The sequence below is a fragment of the Seriola lalandi genome, unplaced genomic scaffold (genome assembly GCF_002814215.2).
Source record: "Seriola lalandi dorsalis isolate HSWRI2012SDOR001 ecotype SW California unplaced genomic scaffold, Sedor1 jcf7180002054370, whole genome shotgun sequence".
NCBI lineage: Eukaryota > Metazoa > Chordata > Actinopteri > Carangiformes > Carangidae > Seriola > Seriola lalandi.
The window spans coordinates 360,812-383,989 of NW_019524923.1; the positions used below are offsets into that span (position 1 = coordinate 360,812).

The 23,178-nt window shown below is 39.9% G+C and overlaps 1 protein-coding gene across 1 annotated transcript in view; it reads right to left on the bottom strand.

Moving 5' to 3' along the window:
• itga1 (integrin, alpha 1) overlaps positions 1 to 23,178 on the bottom strand; it is a 47,854-nt gene that overhangs the window by 22,197 nt on the left and 2,479 nt on the right. Inside the window, exons 2-3 of the mRNA XM_023408654.2 lie at positions 5,163 to 5,283; positions 2,768 to 2,877 (exon numbers count right to left, since the gene is read on the bottom strand). Coding sequence (XP_023264422.1) covers positions 2,768 to 2,877; positions 5,163 to 5,283 — 231 coding nt within the window. The remainder of the gene's footprint in view (positions 1 to 2,767; positions 2,878 to 5,162; positions 5,284 to 23,178) is intronic.

Sequence of the window (23,178 nt, forward strand, 5' to 3'; positions counted from 1 at the left end):
AGCTTGAGAATGCCTCGAATCTGACTCACGTTTTTTTTTCCTAAGGGATCCATATAATTTCTCAAACTCATTCACATTCACAATGAGGCTCTTTGATAAAAAAAAAAAAAACATTTCTGATTTTCATTAGCAAGCAGTTATGACTTTGGTATGAGCTCTTCTTCAAACCAGGAAACCACCACAAACAGAACTGTTAGTAGTTAGAAGTGTTGCGCCCTTTTTCATTCCTCTCTGTATGGGAACTTTCTATCCTTCCTATTTCCTGCCGTGATGCTTACTAGAAACCACAAAAGAAGAGAACACATTTGGGCTGTTTATGACAATAATCTTTCTATTATTCTAACACACTTCTTATTTAAGGCACAATAATCTGCCATACACCACAATAAACTAGTGAAACTAAGTCGGTTAAAAAAAACTTCTTTCTTAATTATCTTAAAAGTTGAGTGACACAAACCGAGACCTTGCACCTCATGATGCGTCCACGTGGGACTGAAAGCAGCTTTGTGGAGCTGCAGAGGAGAATACAGTCTTTGTCCTCAGTGAACTGTGACTCCAGATAACTATCAGAACAAATCACACTTATCACACAGTCCCTCTTGGTCTTGAATGACCTCTCACAAGTCAAAGGGAGAAACAGGTCAAATACCACTTTGTAAAGTGGCTTCTACTAAAATACTGTATACCAGTGTTTTACCACGCAGTAGAAACGAACTGTGATGTTTTTCTTTTACAGGGGCGTTACATGCAACATTCTAGTTTATCAAGATCGTGCTCGTCAGTTAAATACTGCGCAAACTGCATGCATGAAAATAACACTTGTTGTCTTGTGAATCTCACAAGATAAATACATAAACCTAGAAAACATGCATCATAGTTAAGTAGTTCTCCAGCTTGTAAGACTGCAGCCTGAATTTGCAAATCTGAGGTTGGATTTAATTTTCCAAACAGACTGTAAACAGGACACAATATTGTTTAGCAGACAACACACTCTGTTTCCAGCATTTCATCACACATAATAGTCCTGGCACAACCACCTTTCAGTTTTATGGCTCAGACGGAACTGTGATTAAAAATTACAACACAATAACCACAAACATTCAAGTTCACTCATTATGGTTTGGCACCTCTCTCTACTGTGCTGGAATAGTGCAAACCGAGTTTGGAGACAGATCTGGCAGTGTGAGACAAGGGCGTTGTCAGTGGGCGTAGATTGAAATGACTCTGCAGGCATCAGACTTTAAGATGATTGACAAGCCTTTTCCTTCAGTGGAACATCGACATCCTGCTCGGCTGTCCTGGTTTTTCCTCAGAAGTGCTCATAAAATATCACTTTAGACATCCAAAAATAAATTGGTGTCTGAATCATACCCAGTTTCACTTTAAATTCAAAATACATTGAACTGTTGTTGTCATCATGTAAACCACTCCCTGCTGTTTGCTGAGTGGTCTGGCTCCGGCTGCCCGTCCAAATCAATTCCCAATGGACGTTTTCCAGACTAAACTTGAGTTTGTGAAATTTAGGCTTTAGCCTGATAAAACAAATATAGCACACTCCACTGATGGGGTGGGGGTTGGGGGGGTTATCATTTCCAGCCATTACTGTACATCATCATCGCTTTAAGCCAGGAATTTACCAGCAGCAGAACCGTGACTCCTGTTACTTGATAATAATCCAGAGGTGTAAACAGCTGTGTTGAAAAGTATCAATCCCTGAGATGGGAATCCACGTGTGCATATCTAATACAAACACTAATTCTCAGTCGTCTTGTGTCAACACACAGACAAACGCTAATACAGACTTTGGAGACTGTTGACCGGGAGCTAAATTGTGTTTATCTGTTTAATCAAGATATAATTGGAAGGACGAAACATTAAAACCTTGTTTATTTACTGTCTTCCCGTTTTGATGGGCCTTACTTCCTCCCCGGACCCTTACAGTAGACTTAAAAACACAGTACAATTACACACACCAACCAGCGCTAAGATCCACAGGATTTGTACATACAGTTGATGTTAAGCGTGTTATAATAACTATAAAGGAGATGACCGGCAGACTTTTTCACCCTGGGTTTTACCTCTCAGGCTACATCATTGTTGTGACCCTATGCTAAAAGGTATACCTGCAAACAAACCACTCAGGGATTAAAACTACTACTAAAGAAGCCCAGTGCTCTTTGTAGTATAGATGAAAATGCTATATTATCTATATTTACCAGCTATATTGACTGTTATAAGACCATATAGGTATAAGGTCTCTATCAAGGAAACTAAGCATGGTTTAAAAAAATACCTGTTTTAATTTCCCATAAGGTGACATCTTCAAATGTCTTGTTTTTTTGACCAACTGTCCAACACCCAAAGATTTCAGTTTGATCATGTGTTACAAAGAAAAGCATAAAATACTCATATCTGAGAAGTTAGAAACAGCTAATATTTGACATTTGACATGACTGATGAAATGGAAATGAGAAATATTTAATAATCAAAATAATTGCTGATTAATTTTTTTGTTAAATGACTAATCAATTAAATCGACAAATAAGTCGTAATATGAAATTCTATCTTAATTTCTAATTGAAGGTCTAATTTCTAGTACAGAGGTTTAAGTAGCTTTTCATATTTTATTTTGTTATAGAAAGCAGAATAAATTTCATCCTGGACACACACACACACACACACACACACACACACACTCACACACACACACACACACACACACACACACACACACACACACAAACACACACACACACACACTTCTTACTTGGCAGGTCCAGTTTGATACATGTGTTGTTCCCCGTCCCAACAGGACATTTGTAGACGTCTCCGGTCCGTCTTGCTGGCTGGCCCGACAGCGGTGATCCGATCAGAACCCTGAAAAATTAAAACAACAGTTGAGATTGGCTGATTAGAAATCCTGCGTAAGACCAAAGAGCAGCATCACACTTTAATGATCATGATAACAAGCACAACTCAAATATTATTGCAGAAATTAAGTAGGTTGGAAGTGACTACAACAATTTAGGTTTGCCTTAATTATACTTACATAGTTGAACTGAACATAAACAGCAGGTTCAGATTGGCTGATAAAGCTGTATAGCTTATTATAATTGGCTATAACTGAACCTGTGACTGTCATATTATTATTATCATCACCCTGGAGCTATAATATGAAATTGAAATAATATTGAAATAGTTCACATCAAAAAATCCCTTACTGTACTTATCACTTCATTTCCTCATTACATACTATTGCATGATAACTTGCAGATGTCTGCAGATCAGTGCTATATTGTGTTACACGCCCATGTCCATGTGTGAGTTTCATAACACCGTGTCAGTCTGTCAGTGAACTGATGCTAAAAAGAGTCAGTCATCTGCCCTCCTTTAAACATTCAGGCTTATTAACATTCCTCGACTCTAATGGGCCCTGGTCATCTAAAGCAGGACAGAGAGTGGAACAACACACTCAGTCAACTGTCAGCAGCAACCTGCATGTTACATCACCTCATGGCTGCTATCTTTTTCCTCTATAATATTCTCCCACTGAGGGCTACATATCATCTCTAATTTTATTGCCCTTCCTCCTTATTTCCCTGAGATTTCTCTATAATTCTGTGTTTTATCTATTTTTTTTTCTTCTTTTATCTGTTCTCCTTCACTCCTCCAGATCTCCGATGCCCTCCTTCTTCTCTCTGCCTGCTTCAGCCCACGTTCATTACAAAGTTCAACTTCTTCAATCAGGCCCTTATCACTTTTCTCTGAACCGGAACAAAATGGTGCTATCTAGTGATGCTAAAGAGCCAAAGTGTTTACCAGTGAACAGTGTGGAGGTTCAGCCTCAGCTGGTTCAACTGATTAGCAGTGAGTGAATTACTGTAACTGAGCTCACATGAGCTCGATAAGATCATCGCTGCAGAACAGCATCAGGTACCGACATGTGGGAAAGAACCAGACGTGGTGCCACAACAGGTTGGAGAGAAGCAAACTGTTAAACTGTAAAGACTGGAGTAACTGAAGGAGAGCTGTAGTTACACAGAGCCATTTACCACAATCTAATAACGTTTAACAAGGTTTTAAAAATGTGTTCCCAGACTGTTTTAGCAAGGAGCCATGGATGCTTGGTTTCAGTGTATTTACAGGCTGGGTATGTGGATACTCTGGTGGGCATTTTATGTTTAACAGCTAGAGTAATAAAGGCAAGGATCCCCATTACAGCAGCATCTGGTGCGCTCCCCCTCACTTAGTTTTACAGGTGAAAGAGGGTTTGTAGACTTTGTTAATGTTGCGGAGTTGAATTAAACTGATCCGAGTACTTGTCTTGGTGTAATTAAATATCCTCAAGCAGGAACTTTTTTAGCGATTGATCTGAAACATTTGCACAAAACACCAGAGCGAACTAACATTAGATATTTGTGTCACTATGGTCCTTTTCAGACGTGGAATACAAAACACATCGCTGGCTAATCCTGTATCTTGGAGTGATGCCGTTTTGTCATTCAGACATATCGTAGGTACGTGTTACACAAATGTTCCTGACAGGTTTATTCAGACATGACAGGACATTTAAAAGCCACAGTGTTTGTGTGATATTTGTCACCTGGTTTTGTTTTCAATCTTGAACAGAGATTTGTGGATAAACTTCAGGTTTTGGTTGTTAAATACAATATTTGTATCACTGAGATTATTTTTCAGTGTGAGAGACTCTCTCTCCAGAGAGGAAGCGCTGCTCTTAAATTTACTGTGGTTAAATTGTTGCCCCTCACCACAAGGGAAAAATGATATTCCTACAGACTGACCCCACATGAGAACAATTTCCATAATAATTTAAAATGCATAGTGTTCAACAGAGTTTATTTTCTTTGAGAATAAAAGTGCTATAAAGTGAATAAAATGTGCATTTAATTTCTCTCTGCACATTTTTAAGCTTGTGCTGCTGCTGCTGCTTTTACATGAATCTAACCTCATTCACTTTTATGTCAGTTATTCGGTTTTATGGAAATGGTACAAATTGCCGTCACATTTATGTCTGAAATGGGCTTGTGTTTCGACTAGCATCTGTGAGATGAGGAGGAAATGCTGTAGTGGGGAAAGATGATGAATGTTTGGTCTCTGGATACCCTCATTTCCACAGAACGGCAACAGCTAATGACACTCACCATTTTCCCTCGCTGTTCTCAAACTGTTGGACAGTGTAGCCAAACATGTCCTCCAGTGGACCGCTGAATGACAAAGCATTTTTCTGGTCCACGTTGAAGGACAGCACACGTGTCAGCAGCACTGCAGGGACGGACGGAAAGGAAAGGTTAGACAGAATGCCAAAGGCTATTGTTTAATAAACAGAACAAAGCTTATCGAGGCCCTTCAATCTCCGGTACTGCTCTCCAGTGAGAGTTTAGATGAAATAATCTGATGCATAAATAATCAAACCCTGAAATAAGACACTTGTGTATTAATTTTCTCATATAGGAAAGCCATGTTAATGACAGGAAGGTAAGGCTTAACAAACATTCTCAATAAACATTTAGAAATTATTCAAGATGCAACCCGGAAATGAAAAGTAAACACATCTAATAATAGAACAGCTTCATAAATAATGGCCATTTTGTTAATATAGCCCCAATATTTATATAAATCTCACGGTATCAAAAATATTCAGTAATATACCGTTTATAGAGATGGTATACCAAGATGAGGGATGAACTGTGTGAACCAAATCACACACACACACACGCACACACACACACACACACACACACACACACACACACACACACACACATATGAGTCATTCTGGAGGACACTGGAGGAATTTCAAACATTAATGTGAAGCACTTTTGTGAAGTCCAGTCTGACCTACAGGACAATGACTTCTTCTCTGCTCTGTGCACAGTCTGCGTCCGTCTGTCACTGAGCTGAGTATATCACAGAGGTTCTATATAAATCCATCCATGTCTCATTGTGCCTGCACCACAATGACACTCTTTATATCTACTGTGCCAAGGAATTCTTTCAGTGTAATTTATTAAATTCCTGGACTTGTGAGGGAGTGCAGAGGAGAAGAGGGACAGTGGGATTGCAACAAAGAGCGAGCGTGTAGACACAGACCACATACATGGAGACACAAATAAAAAGCAGCTATTTGTTCTTTTGATGATGATGCTTTGTGTTTAATGTGTCCGACCCAAACAAAATAGAGAGCTACCATATTTAGTCTGGACTGAAGTCATTAGCCCAAGGAAAAAAACTGACGCTGGCTGTTCGGTCAGCTGGTCCACCACTTCGGCCCAAACATGAAATATTCCAACGACTATTAGACGGACCGCCATGAAATTTTGTACAGACATTTGTGGTCCACAGAGAAAGAACCTACTGACTTTGGTGTTCCCTGATTTTTCCTCTAATGCCACAATAGAGCTTTATAGTGGCACGTACAGCTATTGGATGGATTGTCATGCAATTTGGTGCACACATTAATGTGACCCTTTAGGATGAATTGGTGAACTTTGACGAACCCTTAATATTTCATCAGCACCATCATCAGGTCAACATTTTAATCTGCCTGATGCACCTGCAGAACTAACGACATTCCCATCAGCCTCAGCTGACCACTCTTTCTTTTTTCTTCTTGTATTCATCAGGGGTGCAAAAAAACCCAACAAGAAGAAACCTGGCACTGGTTTTATTTGCAATCACTGTCTAAGCATCTTCATTGTCGTCAGAGTGGTACTAAATTCATCTTATTATATAATAAAATAAAAATAGATAAATTAGACTGTTGTTCATTCCCAGAGATTCAAATATTTCACACAAATAAAATAAAGTTAAAAAAGATAAGTAGTATAAATGTTCTTGCAGAACAGCATACCACTGAATAAACTGTAAGGACTTAAAGAATGTACAACATGGCAAATGTAGAATCAATCTATATCTCTGATTTGCTCTTTCTTCTCTTTAACTTTTCAGTTTAATTATGTTTTTACTATTTGACTCAATGTATCTTTAAAAATGAAAATGTAATCAATCAATGTTAACTTCTTTTGATATAATTTTTAAAATGTATTATAACTAAACAGTCCAGACTGTATTCTGTTACGACTCCTGAACTGCTGAATATGTGTTGTATCCTCTTGTGCACCTTAAAAGGAAGAGCTTGGTTGAAGAAAGACAGAGAAAGCAAATACAAGCAAACATCTGTGCATGTGTGGAGGCCTAGTCCTTAACTCAAGGAGGCTCAGATGCATGAATCATATGTGATTACGTCTGTTATGACCCCTCTCACTGCTTTCTAACGAACAGAGGAGTTGGAAAAACATACTGCTGCCAGTCATCATCCAGTCATGTTTAGATGATGAGCACATAGATTTCATATAAGATTACAACTTTTAACGTTCCTGTCATGCAAAGAGAGGAAGACAGAGAGGAAGAGAGAGAGAAGCAGATCTGCAGAGTCATATACTGGAATCCCAGCCAAGAAATATTATCCCCTCTGTTTCTCCCTCATTCGTTTCTGTACTTCCTCTGTTACCCCCTCTCCATCTCTCAGAGAAGCTCCATTTCCTGTTCCTATTAACCTGATTATAGACATCCCCTCAAATCCACAGGTACACACACACACACACACACACACACACACTCACACTCACACTCACACTCACACTCACATAGATACACACAGCTAATTTAGCTGATTTAAGATGGCTTCCTGCCAAACAGACCTTTTCCATTTATCACTGACTGAGCTCAAGTACATTTCACAGTCACGCTGGCCTGAGCTGTAAATCATACAGGAGCGCCCTTCGTCTACTGACACACACGTCTATTGTGTATACCCATCTCATTTCGCTGTGTTTGGTGTCTCTTGGCTCTGCTCTGCTCAAATCCAAACCAGTGAGTTATGTAACCAGCTATGAGCTGGGCCAACATCTGCCCTGGAAAACCAATAAGTGGGCTTGTCCTTTGTGGATGGAAATGGCCTCATAAGCCTCTGAGGAATTGGCAAATAAAGCTGTCCATCATTGTCTGGAGGGTTCATGTGGTACTCTGTTACACATGGTGAGCTACAAGCAAGGATCTGTGCTGGTTGACCCACCAATTTGGTCCAGACTGAAATGTCTCAACAGCTATTGGACCACTGTGCCTGCGTACAGCCTCACAGAGCCGTGAGCATGGCTGTACACGCCCAATGTTGTTAACATTACAAAAGTACAGCACGAGACAGTAAGACAGTCAGATACAGGGCTGCAGCTTAAGATTGTTTTCAGTAGATTGACCCTTTGATTATTATTTTTTAATTAACCACATAGTTAGATAACAGCAAAAAATGCTCATCCCAAGATGATGTGTTCAAATGCTGATTTTCTCCAACCAACAGTCCAGTGCGTTTACATTTCCAGTGTCAAAAGGTACAATTATTATGTCAACTGAGTAATCAATTATTTAACCAATTATCACAAACTAACTAAACATCAGCAACAATAGTGTTTGTTAGTGGGCCTTGGTAACAAAACCCCCTTACGACATGTCGTCATCGGCTTCAGTTTAATCAGTCCAGTCCTATACGCTTGTAAATGCAACCGAAAGCGTATTTTTATGCTGTGAGTCTATTTTCTTCTGTTTTACGCACGTAGCAGCAGTCATTGTGTCTTGGGCTCTGAGCGCTTCCAAAACACAAGACACCTACAGTTGACAGTGTGCCTGAACATATCCTGTGTAGAGACAGACTGAGGAGTGAAGCTGCTGCTGTCGCTCTGCGTCACCTCCTGTGTAAACATTGTGTTAGTCTTGTTTCAGCGGCAAAAGGGGGACTAGCAGATACAATATAGTTCCTGTGTGTCATTGCTTATTGTGAGAAAAATCTTTTTGTTCACCAGAAATGTCTAATGTAAATTGGTTCAAATGCCACAGCCTTAAGACTACAACATGTCTGTTTTCAGTCAAGCTCCTCCTGGTCCTGATTGATCCTGGCAGTTTGTCAGACACACTAACCCACAGTAAAACCCTGCTGCCCTCACGGCCACAGTTATCAAAACCCAAACGACTCCATTTAACAATCCTGCAACACATCAAGAAAAGTAGCAAAAGTCAGATGTGCCTGATACAGCCAGGGCACAGATTAGCACCTGTCGGCCTGTGAGACATCAAACCAGCTATAAAAATGACCCCAAGTCAGCACCTGTAGGCTTCAAAGCCTCGTTGAGCCACAGTAAAAACACACACCCGACCCGCACCTGCTCATCTGTAACATATCTAACCAGCTATAATCAGCTTTAAAGCTTAACACAAATCAGCACCTGTGGGCAACAAAGTCATTAAGCAACCCTGAAACTCAACCTTAATCAGTTGTGCTAAGAAGCACGTGTCACTTGTAAAGCTGATCCAAGACAGACCATTAAAACAAATCTCCTAAAATTAAAGTAAGCAAACATCTGCAGCAGCTCAGAGATGGGATAATCTCAATGATACATCAGCTGGAGTAAAAGAATGAATGAATTAATGTTTTTATGACTGACTGGTGTTTGACTCTTCAAAAGGTCAAAAGGGGCTTTGGGTGGGACCTGGAGCTTTTCTTCACCATGTGCTGGCATTTAACAATAGACTCTGCTGGCAAGGAGTGAAGCCTCATATTTTTGCATGGCCGTGGGCAGCCTAGAGCCATGAAGAAGTTATGAAACTGAAATATTTCCAGATTTCCTCCTTTGTTCATTTATCCTTATCTGCTTTTCTTCTCCACTGCCTTTTCCTCTCGCTCTCCCATAACTCTCCTCTAACAGCCTTTTTCAGGCTGTTCTTCTTGTTTTAGGCTCCATCAGTATCTACACTTTGCTCTCTAGATACTCTAGGAATGGTTATCACGAGCTGAACTGATAGGCTTCATCTCTGCGGACTTTGACTTCATTTTCTCATGTGGTTGCTGCTCAGTCGCTGCTTTATTATTGGCGAATGTAGAGTATGTGGGTGTGCAGTGGACACAAGAGGTCATGCATGTGGGCGTGTTTGCATCTTCATACGCAGAGAACAAAAAGGCCGAATTCCTTTGAGTTTTAGTGGTAATGTCTGAAGCGAGGAAAGATAAATTCATTCGACTTTTATTTACTTCACTTTATTTTGCTTTATAAGGCAAGCTAAAACAAAGAATGCACTATCATCAGTGTCTGTCTGTCTGTTTGTAAGCAGGATTAGCACCAACTTGTTCGAGAGATGGGCCATTTGACAGGGAAGAAGCTGTTTAATTTTGGTGGAAATCTGAATCATTTGCTATGAATTTGGATATTTTTTTCTTGTAAGTCTGGCGTGGGCTGTTTGACACTGACCTTGGGCGTGCCCGTGCGTTTGAGCTGAAAATATTAGTATTAGTTGATCTAAGTTTTTAAACTGTCAAATATCAATATCAGCATCAGCCTTGAAAGTCCAGTATCTGTTGGGCTATAATGATAATGTTTATATGCAGATGTTCAGCAGATGTACTATTGATAATGTTCCACATCTTAGTTTAGTGTGTTAGCATCCTAAAATTTGCTATTTAGCATTAAACATTACAGCTGAAGATGATGGGAATGTCACTGTTAGCCATTAAAATATTTCTGATGATAATTGTCCAAGGTATAATACCCTCAAGTGGCCGCACTGGTAGCTACTTTACCAGTAATGGCCAGTAATTGATTCAGGTGGAGGATGCCAGGATCGTTATAGTTTTCAACCAGGAGTGGAATGTAGAAATAATAACAGGGAAAATGATTATTTATGATTTGTTTTGCTACTTTGAAACATTTTCAGAGTCATACAGAAATGATTATTTGATCATTTTGAAATGCTTTTTTTTTTGTTACATTCTGATTCATCCTCATCAAATCATGGTCGCAGCCACCATCACAAAGAACAGCAAGAACAAGATCCTCATGAGTAGAAAAGTCGAGCTGACACGACTGACCTGAGACTTGACGTGCCAGTGGTGCAAGAGGGAAAGTCAGAGCATCATCAAAGTCATTAAGATTCATCATCTGGGAACCATGAATCTTTTTTCTTTTTTACAAAATTTCATGGCTCCCTCAACCCTACACACCATTCAGTCTGCTTCCTCTCCTCCACCCATTTATTAATTCATCCTCCCATCCCCCTGTCCCACCAGAACATTATGCAGCTCTCTACTACTTCCTCCTTCCATTCATCTTCTTATCATCTCCCACCCATCCTAACAACCCCCCTGCTCCTCTCTTCATGTGTCCTTTCATTCATTGACTGACCATGTCGGCTCAACGGCTCAACGGTGTCAGATTCCACTCTCTGAAACTTCCAGATGTATCCTCTGGAGCTTTTCTTTTCACCGGTGCAGAAAACATGCAGGCTTACAAGCCGAGACCCACGCATGACATCATCCCCCCTGGCGGTTGTCAAAGCTTTCAACCACCCCCCAAATTCCCTCTCTATAATGCAGGGGTGGTTGACACCTTCCGAACCATATCCATCCAACAGACACATACACAAGGCATGTCTGCTCAATTTGCTGATCACAACCGTTTTTAACACACAGGGAGAGGCTGGGATGCTGGCGGGGGCTTCCTGGATATATCACATACCTCTGGAGAAACTAAAAATACACACACCCCCAGGGTCAAAGAATGACCTTCCCCAAAAATCAATAAGCAACATGCAAAAATAATCATGCATGTTATGAGGGGAGCAGTGAGAGAAAATAATATAACCATTAGCTTGTGGGTAAACTCCATAGTCCAACTAATCGCCAACTCTTACAGGCATCACCGCAGGTTTATTTTGAGCAAAGTCAGTGAAAACAAAGAGAGACCTTGAGAGAAAACAGAGCTACAAGTGAGATTATAATGACATGAAAAAAAGAGTAGATTGTAGATTGTCGTCTCTCATCCTGTGCACACAGACTGCGTAATTTCACATGCTAACAATTCTGACATAATAATAACCATATGTCTCATTTTAAATAACTTGCTTTGTACTGAATATGAAACAACAAACGGTCCAACTGTAATACTCTAATTGTAGTTTTACAAAGTCTCAGTGCAGTTAATGCGTTCTATCTTCAGTGTCTTTAATAATCAAGTGACCCTAAAGCTTTTAGCCAGACTCTCACTTAACAAACCAAAACACATTTATCTGAACAATCCATTTATATTGCTAAAATTTTAATTAGTGATACAGGAATACATGAACAGTAGAGTGCCTCTAGCTCACTGTCTGCTGTTAAGGTGGATTGATGGCATTAATTCATAGGAAGAGCGAGTGAGGAGTAGCTTGGCCGTGGTTTCAAGCTCACTCTCCGTTTAAACTGTCAACCTTCATTTCCAGAAAACAACTGCTCTTGAAGGAATAGTTTAACACACTTTGGAAAATTTGCTTATTTGCTTTCTTTTAAAAAGTTTGATGAGAACGTTGATAGCGCTCTCAAGTCGGTGCGTTAAGTAAGGAGCTAGAGGCAGGAGGTAATTCGTTTATCTTACCATTGCAGACTGGAAAAGGAGAGGATTAGCTTGGCTCTCTCCAACGTTCAAATATACGTCTATCAGCACCTCTAAAGCTCACAAAGTGACACGTTAGCCCGTATCTTGTGTGTTTAATCTGCACACAAACTCAAATGTATAAATGATACTGGGAGTTATGTGCTGTCGATATTTCTTGGCTAACAACAGCCAGATGCAGTGACTTAATGAAATCTTGGCCTGGGCAGATTAACTGTTGTTCATTGAGAAATTGTTAGAACACAAACCATAAACGAGATACAGTGTGTTCATTAGTGAGTCTTAGAGGTGCTGATAGCCATTTTTGTGAGCATTGCCAAGAGCCAGGCTAATCATTTCTACCTGCTAGTTTTTATGCTAAACTTAGATAACTGGCGCTCACATTTAACACAAGAGAGTGATAACGATCTTGAAAAGAAAGCAACTCAATGAATAATTGAACGATTTTAAGTGTGATCCATTGATGGTTGGCTCATTGTTTACTGCGCTGTGTATGTGTTTCAAAGAGGCACAGTCATCAGAAACACACCCATCTTTCTCAAACCCTTAAGCGAGAAGCTCGAGTGTGGATTAATCTGATTGCTAGTTATGAGATGTTTTGTAAACTTACTGGATTGAAAAGGAAAAGCACACACAGCAGAAATAATTATATGCTTCGAATCACAGCACAGAGTGTGTGATTTAAAGAGCCTGCACAGGGCTCAGACTGTAGGCTAACATGGTTAAATTAATACAGTATGTCCATCAATTTAATGTTGCTGTCATGTGCCTAGGTTTCCCTGTGATCAAGATAATTATGCACAAATGGAAAATTGAAAAATGCAGATTTAGAAGTGACAAGACACAATACATGACTGTTTTCTGCTTGGCAACGATATACTGAACATTTATTTTGCTTTTTTTAAAAGTTTTTATTCCTTCCTCAGAAACTTTCAATCCAGCTGCATCAGCTGCCAAAGTCTCTTTGAACCTAGTTACTTCATCACCTAATGATTCAGTGGTCTCTTTTTCCTACACTAATCAGTCCATGTGTGTTTTCATTAGATATTTTTTCAAAGGTGAAAACTTCAGCTCACTGTGGATTGAAGGTCAAAGAAAAGAAAAGATGGTGACATTTTTAAAACTTATCCACATTAGTGTGGACATGGCCTCAGCGGGGGGGAATCCCTCCCCCGTCGACACACTCTCTATCTCTCTCTATCAAACACACAGATGTGTTTACAGAAGGTCACAACTCCTCTTGTGTTTTGTCTCACTGCTGTTTTCTCATGGCTACTCAAGAACAGTAACGAAAAAAAAAACACGCCCACTCTAAATACTGTAAACGAGTAAGATAAACAGGCAAAAATAAAAATCTAATGTTCACACAAAGGCTGAGACATGAAGTCAAACAACGATACTGAGACATAATGAAAGTCTGGGCTGCTCTGATCAAAGAAGTTTCAGATCCCTTCAGTTCCTTCCCCAACTACTAATGTCAAGTTTCTCTCACACCTAAAGACCAAATATCACCTGAATCAACAAAAAAAAAAGTTCTTGCAATATACTTTTCACCAGATCAGTCGTGCAGTGTGGGATAAAGCTGAACTGAGGTGTTGTTGTTACCTCATGATGCAAGATTGAAGCCTGGCTGCACCTTTCTTCAGCTTGACAGTAGACAGAAACTGAGGAACTGAAGGAAGGGACCGTCTCAAAAGATGCATGTAAAATGGGTCCAAAGAGGCATTTCAGATTTTTGTCTAATTGTTTCATAGACGCTATTAAATAAGACACCAAACTTTACTTTCATTTCTACCTGCCTCCTCGCACAATCTCATTTTCTTTAAAGTTATGTAATAGGGTCTCAGCATAGCATTGTCATTTTTCATCACAGACACTTGAGACTCATTTTTCATCCATCTGGTGCTCTCCTCCCACTACATACATATATTCCAGTTTTTAAGAGAATCATGCAATAAGACCCAGTGTATTTCTGACTTGACCAATAAATCTTTTTCCAATAACCTCCCATTTTATTTTCACTGTTAATTTCAACCCAGACAAAGGTGGGGTTCAAATACGAAACATGTTTTTCTATTTGATTAATTTAGGTAAATGCCTACAATATTATATTGTTTTGTTCACAGCTTAACTTTAGGCATGTGTGTAGGCAGCAGTAGAAAACAATATACCGAGGAAAGGAAGCAGACCAGACATTTTCTAACTTGTGGTAAAAGACATGTCCGCTGTTGGTATAATCCGAATAGAGTTATTTATGGACATAAACAGATATGAAAATGCTGATCTCAAATATTACTGGCTGATGCTATTATATGAAGTGAAGAATAAGAAACTGGCCTCAACAATTAGTAAGTATTGACTGGTTACCTACATATTCTGCCTCATTCTGACCTATCTGACCCTCAGCTCACTGCAAGCTCCAGTAAGTTCAGCCGCTTTTTTCCCATGAAACTTTTGACTGGGAGAGGAGCATCATGACGAGCATGGCCGTTCGTGTTGGCCTCTTGTCGAAGAGGTTAATGTGAACATGTTGCCCCAGGCAGACGCCACAGCCCCACTGCTCCCTGTGTGATGCCAGTTTGATAAATAGCTCTGGCCCACTGCTGGCCTGGGAGACAGACAGAGCGGGACTGGCCTGGTGCACAGATGCGGGAGCAGCATTGCTCTGGCTGCAAACACAGAGAGAGAGAGAGAGAGAGAGAGAGAGAGAGAGAGAGAGAGAGAGAGAGAGAGAGAGAGAGAGAGATCTAACCAGGATCTAAGCTAACAGCACTTCGCAGGTAGCAAGACCCTAAAGGGACTACAAGCATATGTGTGTGTGTGTGTGTGTGTGTGTGTGTGTGTGTGTGTGTGTGTGTGTTTGGGCCAGGCCCTCAACACCAGCACGTACACATACATTCCAACCTTATCAACTATTTGTAGTAATTTTGAAAATACAAGAAGGAAATACAAAATGTTGCATAATACTCTATAAGTGCCAAACTGCTTTTGAAATGTTTCTTTCAGGATGCTGCATTGACCTATCAAAGAACAGACGAGGACATGACTACATACAAAGACTGTCCTGATGTCTTTAAAAAAAAAAAAAAAAAAAAGATTCATTTAACTATATTGCTTTTAACACTCAAACAGCTTGCTTTGACAAACACTGTTTTTTTGACAAATAAACATGTAGTGTGTTTTGTGTGGTTTGTTATATTGGCCACATTTTTATATTCACCACGGCTTTGTAGAGCAAGTGGAACGGGTGTCCCCCTAATACAGCAAGAAACTGGTTTGGGGAGAAATGTCTGTGTGTGTGTGTGTGTGTGTGTGTGTGTGTGTGTGTGTGTGTGTGTGTGTGTGTGTGTGTGTGTGTCTTGCAAGATGATGTGGGGTTTTGATTGGCACACACTGATAAAAACAAGGAAATGACTCTGGACAGGCCTAAATCCTGTTTTACAAATCATTTAATCACAACTACACCCAAAACAGAGGAGGCTTTTCAAATCAATGTCAATTCTGGGAAATGATTAAAGTTTAACACTGGCTGTGTTATAGTTACATTCACGGTGATACTGTCCTCATAATTTTCCAGAATAATTGCTTTCCTTTCTTAGTACCAAAGGAGGCATGGCATGCAAAATTAAGGCTTAGGGAAGATATCTGAGTTGATGGTCGCAGTACAGTGGGTGTACTAAGAGTCAGTGTTGTTTTCTGGATCTGTTTACCTGATGTTTCCCTTAACAAAATCTTGTCTAGTTGTCCAAACTTAACTGTACATTCAATGAATTGCTTTCCTTATTGGGAAAGAAAACAAATTTTCATATTTTTCCATATATTGAACTACTCTGGCTCATATTGCTCCCTCTGCAAAGTGTTCACAACCAATTTTTCTTTCTAAACATATGAACGTCTTGACCGCAGAGATGACTAACCCACTTCCCTTTTTCAAAAACAGAAGTAGTAGTTGTCCGCTTTCTATTTAACCTCTGCACTTTTCACTCTTATCCTTGTTTTTGCTCAAACTGACAATACTGCAATCTCCTCCCACCACACATTCTCGGATATGGACCTCCCCTCCGAACTCCCTGTCATCTCGCCAGCAGCTTTCCCCTCCTGACAACCTCCTTTAGGCTTTCCCCTTTGCTTCCCTGTCTACTCAGCTGCGGCCTCCACCTCCCTCCTCTTTGCCCTTGATGCCTCACAACAACTGTGCAGTGCCAGAGGTCATCAGACTGAAAAATACTTCGGCATACACTATCTGTGGACATGGCAGAGAGTGGCTGACTGAAGGGACAAACAAAATCGTGCAAATAAAGCAAATGTTGGCCCTGTGTGTGCCTGTCAATGATTTCTTGTTTCTTTTTAAAGCATTTTAGACATTTCTTCAATATGGAAACAATTATTCCAGTGCTTAACAGGGTTAAGATGATGCTCCTGAAATTGTATCAGTCTGAAGAAAAGTGGTGACGACTGATGAAGTGTGAAACAGATGCTGAATGCTTTTATGTCTTCAACATGTGTCTGTGCGTGGCTGTGTGTGGCTTGACCTTGTGAGGAGGGTAAGACCTACGTAAGCCGACACGACATGTGATGTTGCACCTTCACGGGGGTCTTGTTTATTTGAACACCTTTTGTGACAGATATCAGCTTTCTTTCTTGAGTGTGTGGATGGTGTTGGGTGAAGGTTGGGGATTATCCTACACTTATCTCACTATCTGGGGAGTCTTAGTGTTTACTTTTGGGCTTAGAGGCTCAAACTCTTAGTGGAGATATCCCCTGCTATTCAAACACAATCAGATTCACTGTGATTATTGGACGACTTCTAAAAAATGTGGCAAAAGAAACCGGTAATTATTGCTAATGTTTCCTTACACTGCTATTATGCAAATATGACGAGACAGTCCATCAGGATAAACAGCCAGTGGCACTGATTCTCTAGTCCCATTAAAAGCATTGTAAAAGAAGAGGTAATAAAAAGAGCATCAGTCAAACCTCAAACAGTGAAAAACAATGTAAGAAACATTCATTTTTGTTTCATGTATTCATTTAAGGAACAGTCTCATTATTGCACCACATGGATCTGATGTTTCCATCTGCTTCCATCTAATTTGCTGAGTCTGTTTCCATTGCACCGTGTCACATTTCGTTTTTGTCAACACACCAACCTTTCAACTTCAGCCAAGCGAATATGTTTGCAATATTTCAATATTTTTTTGAATTTCTGGTATCTCCACTGAGGTTTCTTTGTATTATTATTTGCAAATTGAAAATGCCGATAAAAAAACAGGTGCATAAAACCCCACCTTTAGTCAATCAGTTAATGGCACAGTCAACATTTGAAAGAAATGTTAACTGATTCTCAACCAAAAGATGACAAACAGATGATATATCTACCGTACAGTATGTACCCAACTTTACAAGAATGACAGGGGAAACAAAGTTCTACATGTCACTGCTAAAACCATAAGACTGGTGTGGGTGTTCTCATATTAGCCATATATTAGTCATTTAACAGAAACAGTTTGGCACAGCCATCACCTTGGCAACCCTGAGGTTCCTTTTCTTTCTGGCTCACTTCTGTCTGCCACTGCCAAAGATAGAAAAATGATTCAATGATGACTTAGTGATGTGGTAGAACCCAACCCTGGTGTGTGTTCCTAACAGTCATCAGTCACTTTTCTTTATTTGCAGTTCATACTGTAACAACATCAAGAGCCTGAAGCCCTGCAGTTCTGCGAGGCTACAGCGCTCATTGTAAAGAAAACCAGACTGTTCGTTAAACCAAAGTAACAGACTAATGGAACATTTTGATTTGATGATGGTTAGATGAAAAGTCAAACTTAACTTTCTTGCCATTCAAGGTAACAACTACTTAGCGTAAGTAGTTTGTGATAATATCAGCAGACTGACCTAATGAACAGGGTATAACTTCACCAAAGTTAACAAAGATGAAGAATGTCTAAACTGCATGGTAATCCGTCCAATTTTCGTTCTGAACCTCAAACCGCCTGCTGGTGGCGCTAGAGGAAAAGTCAGGGGATCACCCTAGTCATTCTGATTCCTCCTCTGAGAACCATGAATGTCTCTGGAAAAAGTCATGGGAATCCACCAAGTACTTGCTGAGATATTTCAGTCTGGACCAAAGTGGTGGACCAACCTACATTTCCATCCATAGAGCCACACCACTAACATTGGTTAACAAGGAAAAAGAGAGACTGAGAGACTGCAGCTATGTTTGTGGCTCTGTGAGGCTGTAATTAGGCACAATGGTGCACATATCGTCAAAGTCATTAGGCTTCACCCTCTGAAACCCACAGAAGTCTGTCTTAAGTTGTGTGCCGATACGTTATATAGATGTTGAACTATTAGTGAAGAAGTGAAAAGGGGTAGTCTCTGAATTGCCAAAATCATCAGGAGAAATCCTCTGACTGAATGACGCATGTTCAGAGTTTGACACTAAAAGGTTTTCACATTCACCTCTCTGTGCTCACCTAAAATCTGAGTTTAAAGCATGTGAGTCTGGATTTTTCAATCAGGGAGGTGGCATAGATGTATTTTTAAGAATTTCTAACCAGGTAATGTAATTCTTTAATGAAAATAAAATAAATAAAATAGGTTTGAATCATGTAAATGTTTCAACTAAGTCCAGGCTTAGTTACACCGTGCCCATCTTTGTTTATATGTCTATAGCCTTTTAATCTGAATTAGAAAGTGACTGACAGGTGGCCAGACAGTGTCTGATCTGGAGAAGGCATTGCTTCTGGCTTGCTTTTAGGCAGAGACATACATTCAGCAGAGAAAATGTAATTTTCAGTCTTTGCTCATTTTTATTTTTGATGATTAATTGCACACAGAACCTGTGAGTAATCAGATCCTTAATTAGATTTTAACTGAGGATCTAAGATGTCAAAGCGACTTGTACATTTCTATGTTACCAAGTAAGTCAAAATCTACATGATGCAGAAATGAAGCTGTAAAAATGGTTACATCCAATGACCGCAATGTTTATACACATATCCTGTCACCCAAGGGTACCCAGTCAGAATGAGACTGGGGACCTTTGTTGCACTGCTTACCCATTTCTCTCTTTCTCCACATTTCCTGTTCATAACTATAGTGTAAAATGTCCAACAAAATAAAATAAATCCCTTTTTAGATGTTTTGTCTCAGACTAGCACTCGGTGTAAGCTAAAAAACAAGACTTAAAGGTGCAACTGTCATCAGCTTTGATCAGTGCCAGGAAAGCTGTGACTGATGTTATAAATACACCAGCTTTACCTGAACTTTAACATCTTCCACTCTGCAAACTCTAGCATCATGCCTGACACATGTTGCACAGATAGCAGAATCAGAAACAGTTATATATCTTTTGCGGTTTGAGGCAGCAGAGTATGAAACTAAGTCATATGGGTGGTCTTTGTGGTTTCACAGGCTTGGGTGTAAATCTTTGAACCTCTCCCTTACCTTCTTCCTGCAAGATTGGCCATTTCCAGTCACCTCTGTGTGAACATGAGCTTGTTTTCATCTGAACCAGCTTCATGTGATACCAGCCAGATAAGTTCACTGTCACTCAAAACAAATGCCAAACGAGGTTAAGTAGTTAAAATGAAGTGTTGACATTTCCTAAAACAAAATACAGCCTTTCTATGTCAACCATGTACCTATCACTATCATCATTACACATAAGATTGGCTAAGGGACTCTTTGTTGACTTTGAATGTTTAGGGAGGGAGAGCTGCAGTGTGCATGTCCTGGGTGTGGTGGTAGCGGGGTGACATTGTTGTTGCAATGAATGAAATCTGTATTCCTGATTGTATGATTGTCGTATTGTGTTACCTGCTAGCTATTGGCCTAATCTGGTACACTACACACCTTCTCTCCTCTAATGTTCTTTACGCAGTCCCTGAAAATACTGAAACTGTCTCAATGTTTCAAACAAACCCCAGGTGATGTATTCAAATAGCTTGTTTTATCTGACAAACTGAAACAAAGACAAATCCCCACATTTGAGAAGTTGTAACAAGTGAATGTTTTGCATTTACAAGTTACAAGTGATGTAACTGATCATCAAAACATTAACCATTAACTAACTGACTAATTCAGCTCCTTACTTTGCAGTGAGCTGCAGATGTGTCTGTCAAAAGGAGCTTCTGGATTTCCTGTGTCACATTCAATCTCCATCCATCCATCCATTTTCTACCGCTTATCCTCTAGTAGGGTCGCGGGGGGGCTGGAGCCTATCCCAGCATCTTTTCGGGCGAGAGGCGGGGTACACCCTGGACAGGTCGCCAGTCCATCGCAGGGCAAACACATAGAGACAGACAACCATTCACACTCACAGCCACACCTATGGTCAATTTATGTCTTTGGACTGTGGGAGGAAGCCGGAGTACCCGGAGAGAACCCACACTGGCACGGGGAGAACATGCAAACTCCACACAGAAAGATCCCACGGCCGAGCCGGGACTCGAACCCGGAACCTTCTTGCTGTGAGGCGACAGCGCTACATTCAATCTCATTCAATCTATTTATATATATCATCACTGCAGCTATATCATAGCTGTAACAACTCAATCAAATGAAAGGGAAGGACATCAGATATCCTGCAAGCAAATGTGGATGACATTACTGATCTAAGCTGGTAAAGATTCTTGTTTTCTTTGATGTCCATTTATAGGTTCAGATGAAAAGAGTTAATGTTAATTCTTTCATTAACACAGTTACATCACTTTTTTCCTCAAAATCCAAACACATAGATCTCAAATTTGAGTGTACTTATTTTAAGGCGTCAGTATAATTGAAAGAGTTTTTAACTAGTGTCTGAAACTGTTTCGCCATCAAGATTAATGCTCCATCACATGTCCAATCCAAATGCTTTGTTGCTTCCGTTTCGTTTGCAGCCCCAACTCTTTCAGGTCAGGAGAAGAAACGAGGTTCCTGTTTTGCCCCCTTATCTCATATTTACCAAGACAGACAGGAATTGTCTCGGGTGACAGCATCCCTCGTCTGTTTTGATGTTTGACACCATGTCCTGTCTGTCTTTCAGCACTCTTTCTTCTTATTATGTGGTTTGAAATTATATGATAGATGATGATTTTAAAATGTCCTAAACCATTTTGTATCTCAATTCCTATTTGCTGCTGGTTACTCCAGTCAACAAAACTCAAAAGTCAAACAGCTTCAATTTCATGCAACTTAAGGCTGAAACATGTTTCTCTGGGCAACACATAAAGGGCCATGCACAGGTTGATTGGAGATGTTCAAATTTGTTGAAGTGGGGACTTGGAGGGAGAGACATGAAGCAAAAATATTGATTGCCATAATTCCTGATTGTGTGATCGTCTGCAGGGACATGTATTTGTCTCTTCTGAAAACCATAAGTTGCACAAAACATTTCTGTAAAATTTGGAGCATGCTGCACAAGAAAGAAATAATTTCCTGCAATTAAGCAATCAAGTGCAGAGTAAACAATCTGCTTCCTATTGACACCAACAGACACATGGCCGCTGTATGTGAATGGTCATGATGATGGTAACTAAAGGTTTCTGACAGTGTTATAATGCAACCACCAGAAGTCAGGACAGCAAACTTAAGTTCCCTTCACACCTTCTAAGTGATTGCATAATTTTTTCTCTGAGACAATGACTAAACTTGAAACATAGAAAAAATAAATATGCTAAAAATGAACACATCAGAGATGCTGAAGAGAATAATCCGATCTTAATTACTTAGTTTATGTCAAATTACCTCTGATTGCTGCGGCCGACAGAGTAAGCTGATTCAAATGAAAGATAGTAAAGAAAGCAGAGGAGGAAGAGGAGAAGATAAATTGCTAATGACGGCAATGGCCGAGTTCACTACTCAGTCTCGCCAGGCTCATAAATTGAATTCAGTGCTTTAATGTCTGAAGACTTATATCCCTTGACCTTACGGCTTTCAATGAATTAACTGCCTGCTGTGTTCGTCCAATGCAGTTTGCTGTGTGCTCACAAAAATGCAGGGAAAAGACAAATTCCCAAATCTGAGATGTGAGAAACTGCAGGAAAAACAAAAATATCCCAGTCCCCAAAGGAATGTCAGGGAATCTAAATCACTTTGTGTTCGACTAACCTTTCACCTCCTCTCCATCTTTGTGGCAGAAAAATGTTACAAAGACTAAGAGATTAAATATATTCTCAAGCAAGAGGAACATGCAGTCTATGTTGTGGCTAACTTACACACCAGATGAACATGCAACGTCTAGTGTGTTAAAGAAACTCCATAATGTCCTGTGGCTATTTCTCACGTGACAAACCCATATCTCATCATGTGTGATCTCCATGATGCTCTGCAGGCTGCAGTGTAGAGGAGGGTTAGGCTCCGAAAAGCAGCTTCAGCTCAATCACATGCACAGCAAAGAGGAAAAGAGAGGATCATAAAAACAAGATCATGAAAATAAGATCATGAAAATAAGACGCAGCCTTAATTGATTGATTGCTTAAGTCATATATCAAGTAAAAATATCAAACATTTGCTGCTTCCTGCTTCTTTGATTTTCCAGCTTTTTCCTGTTTTACACTGGTCTTTAAAACATTTGGGGTTTGGACAATTCAGCAGACAAAACAAGAAATTTGATGAAATTATCCTGGGATCTGCGAAGTTCTGGCCATTTTACTATATTTTAATAGTTTTATAACAAATGATTAATGTTCAGAAGAGGTTT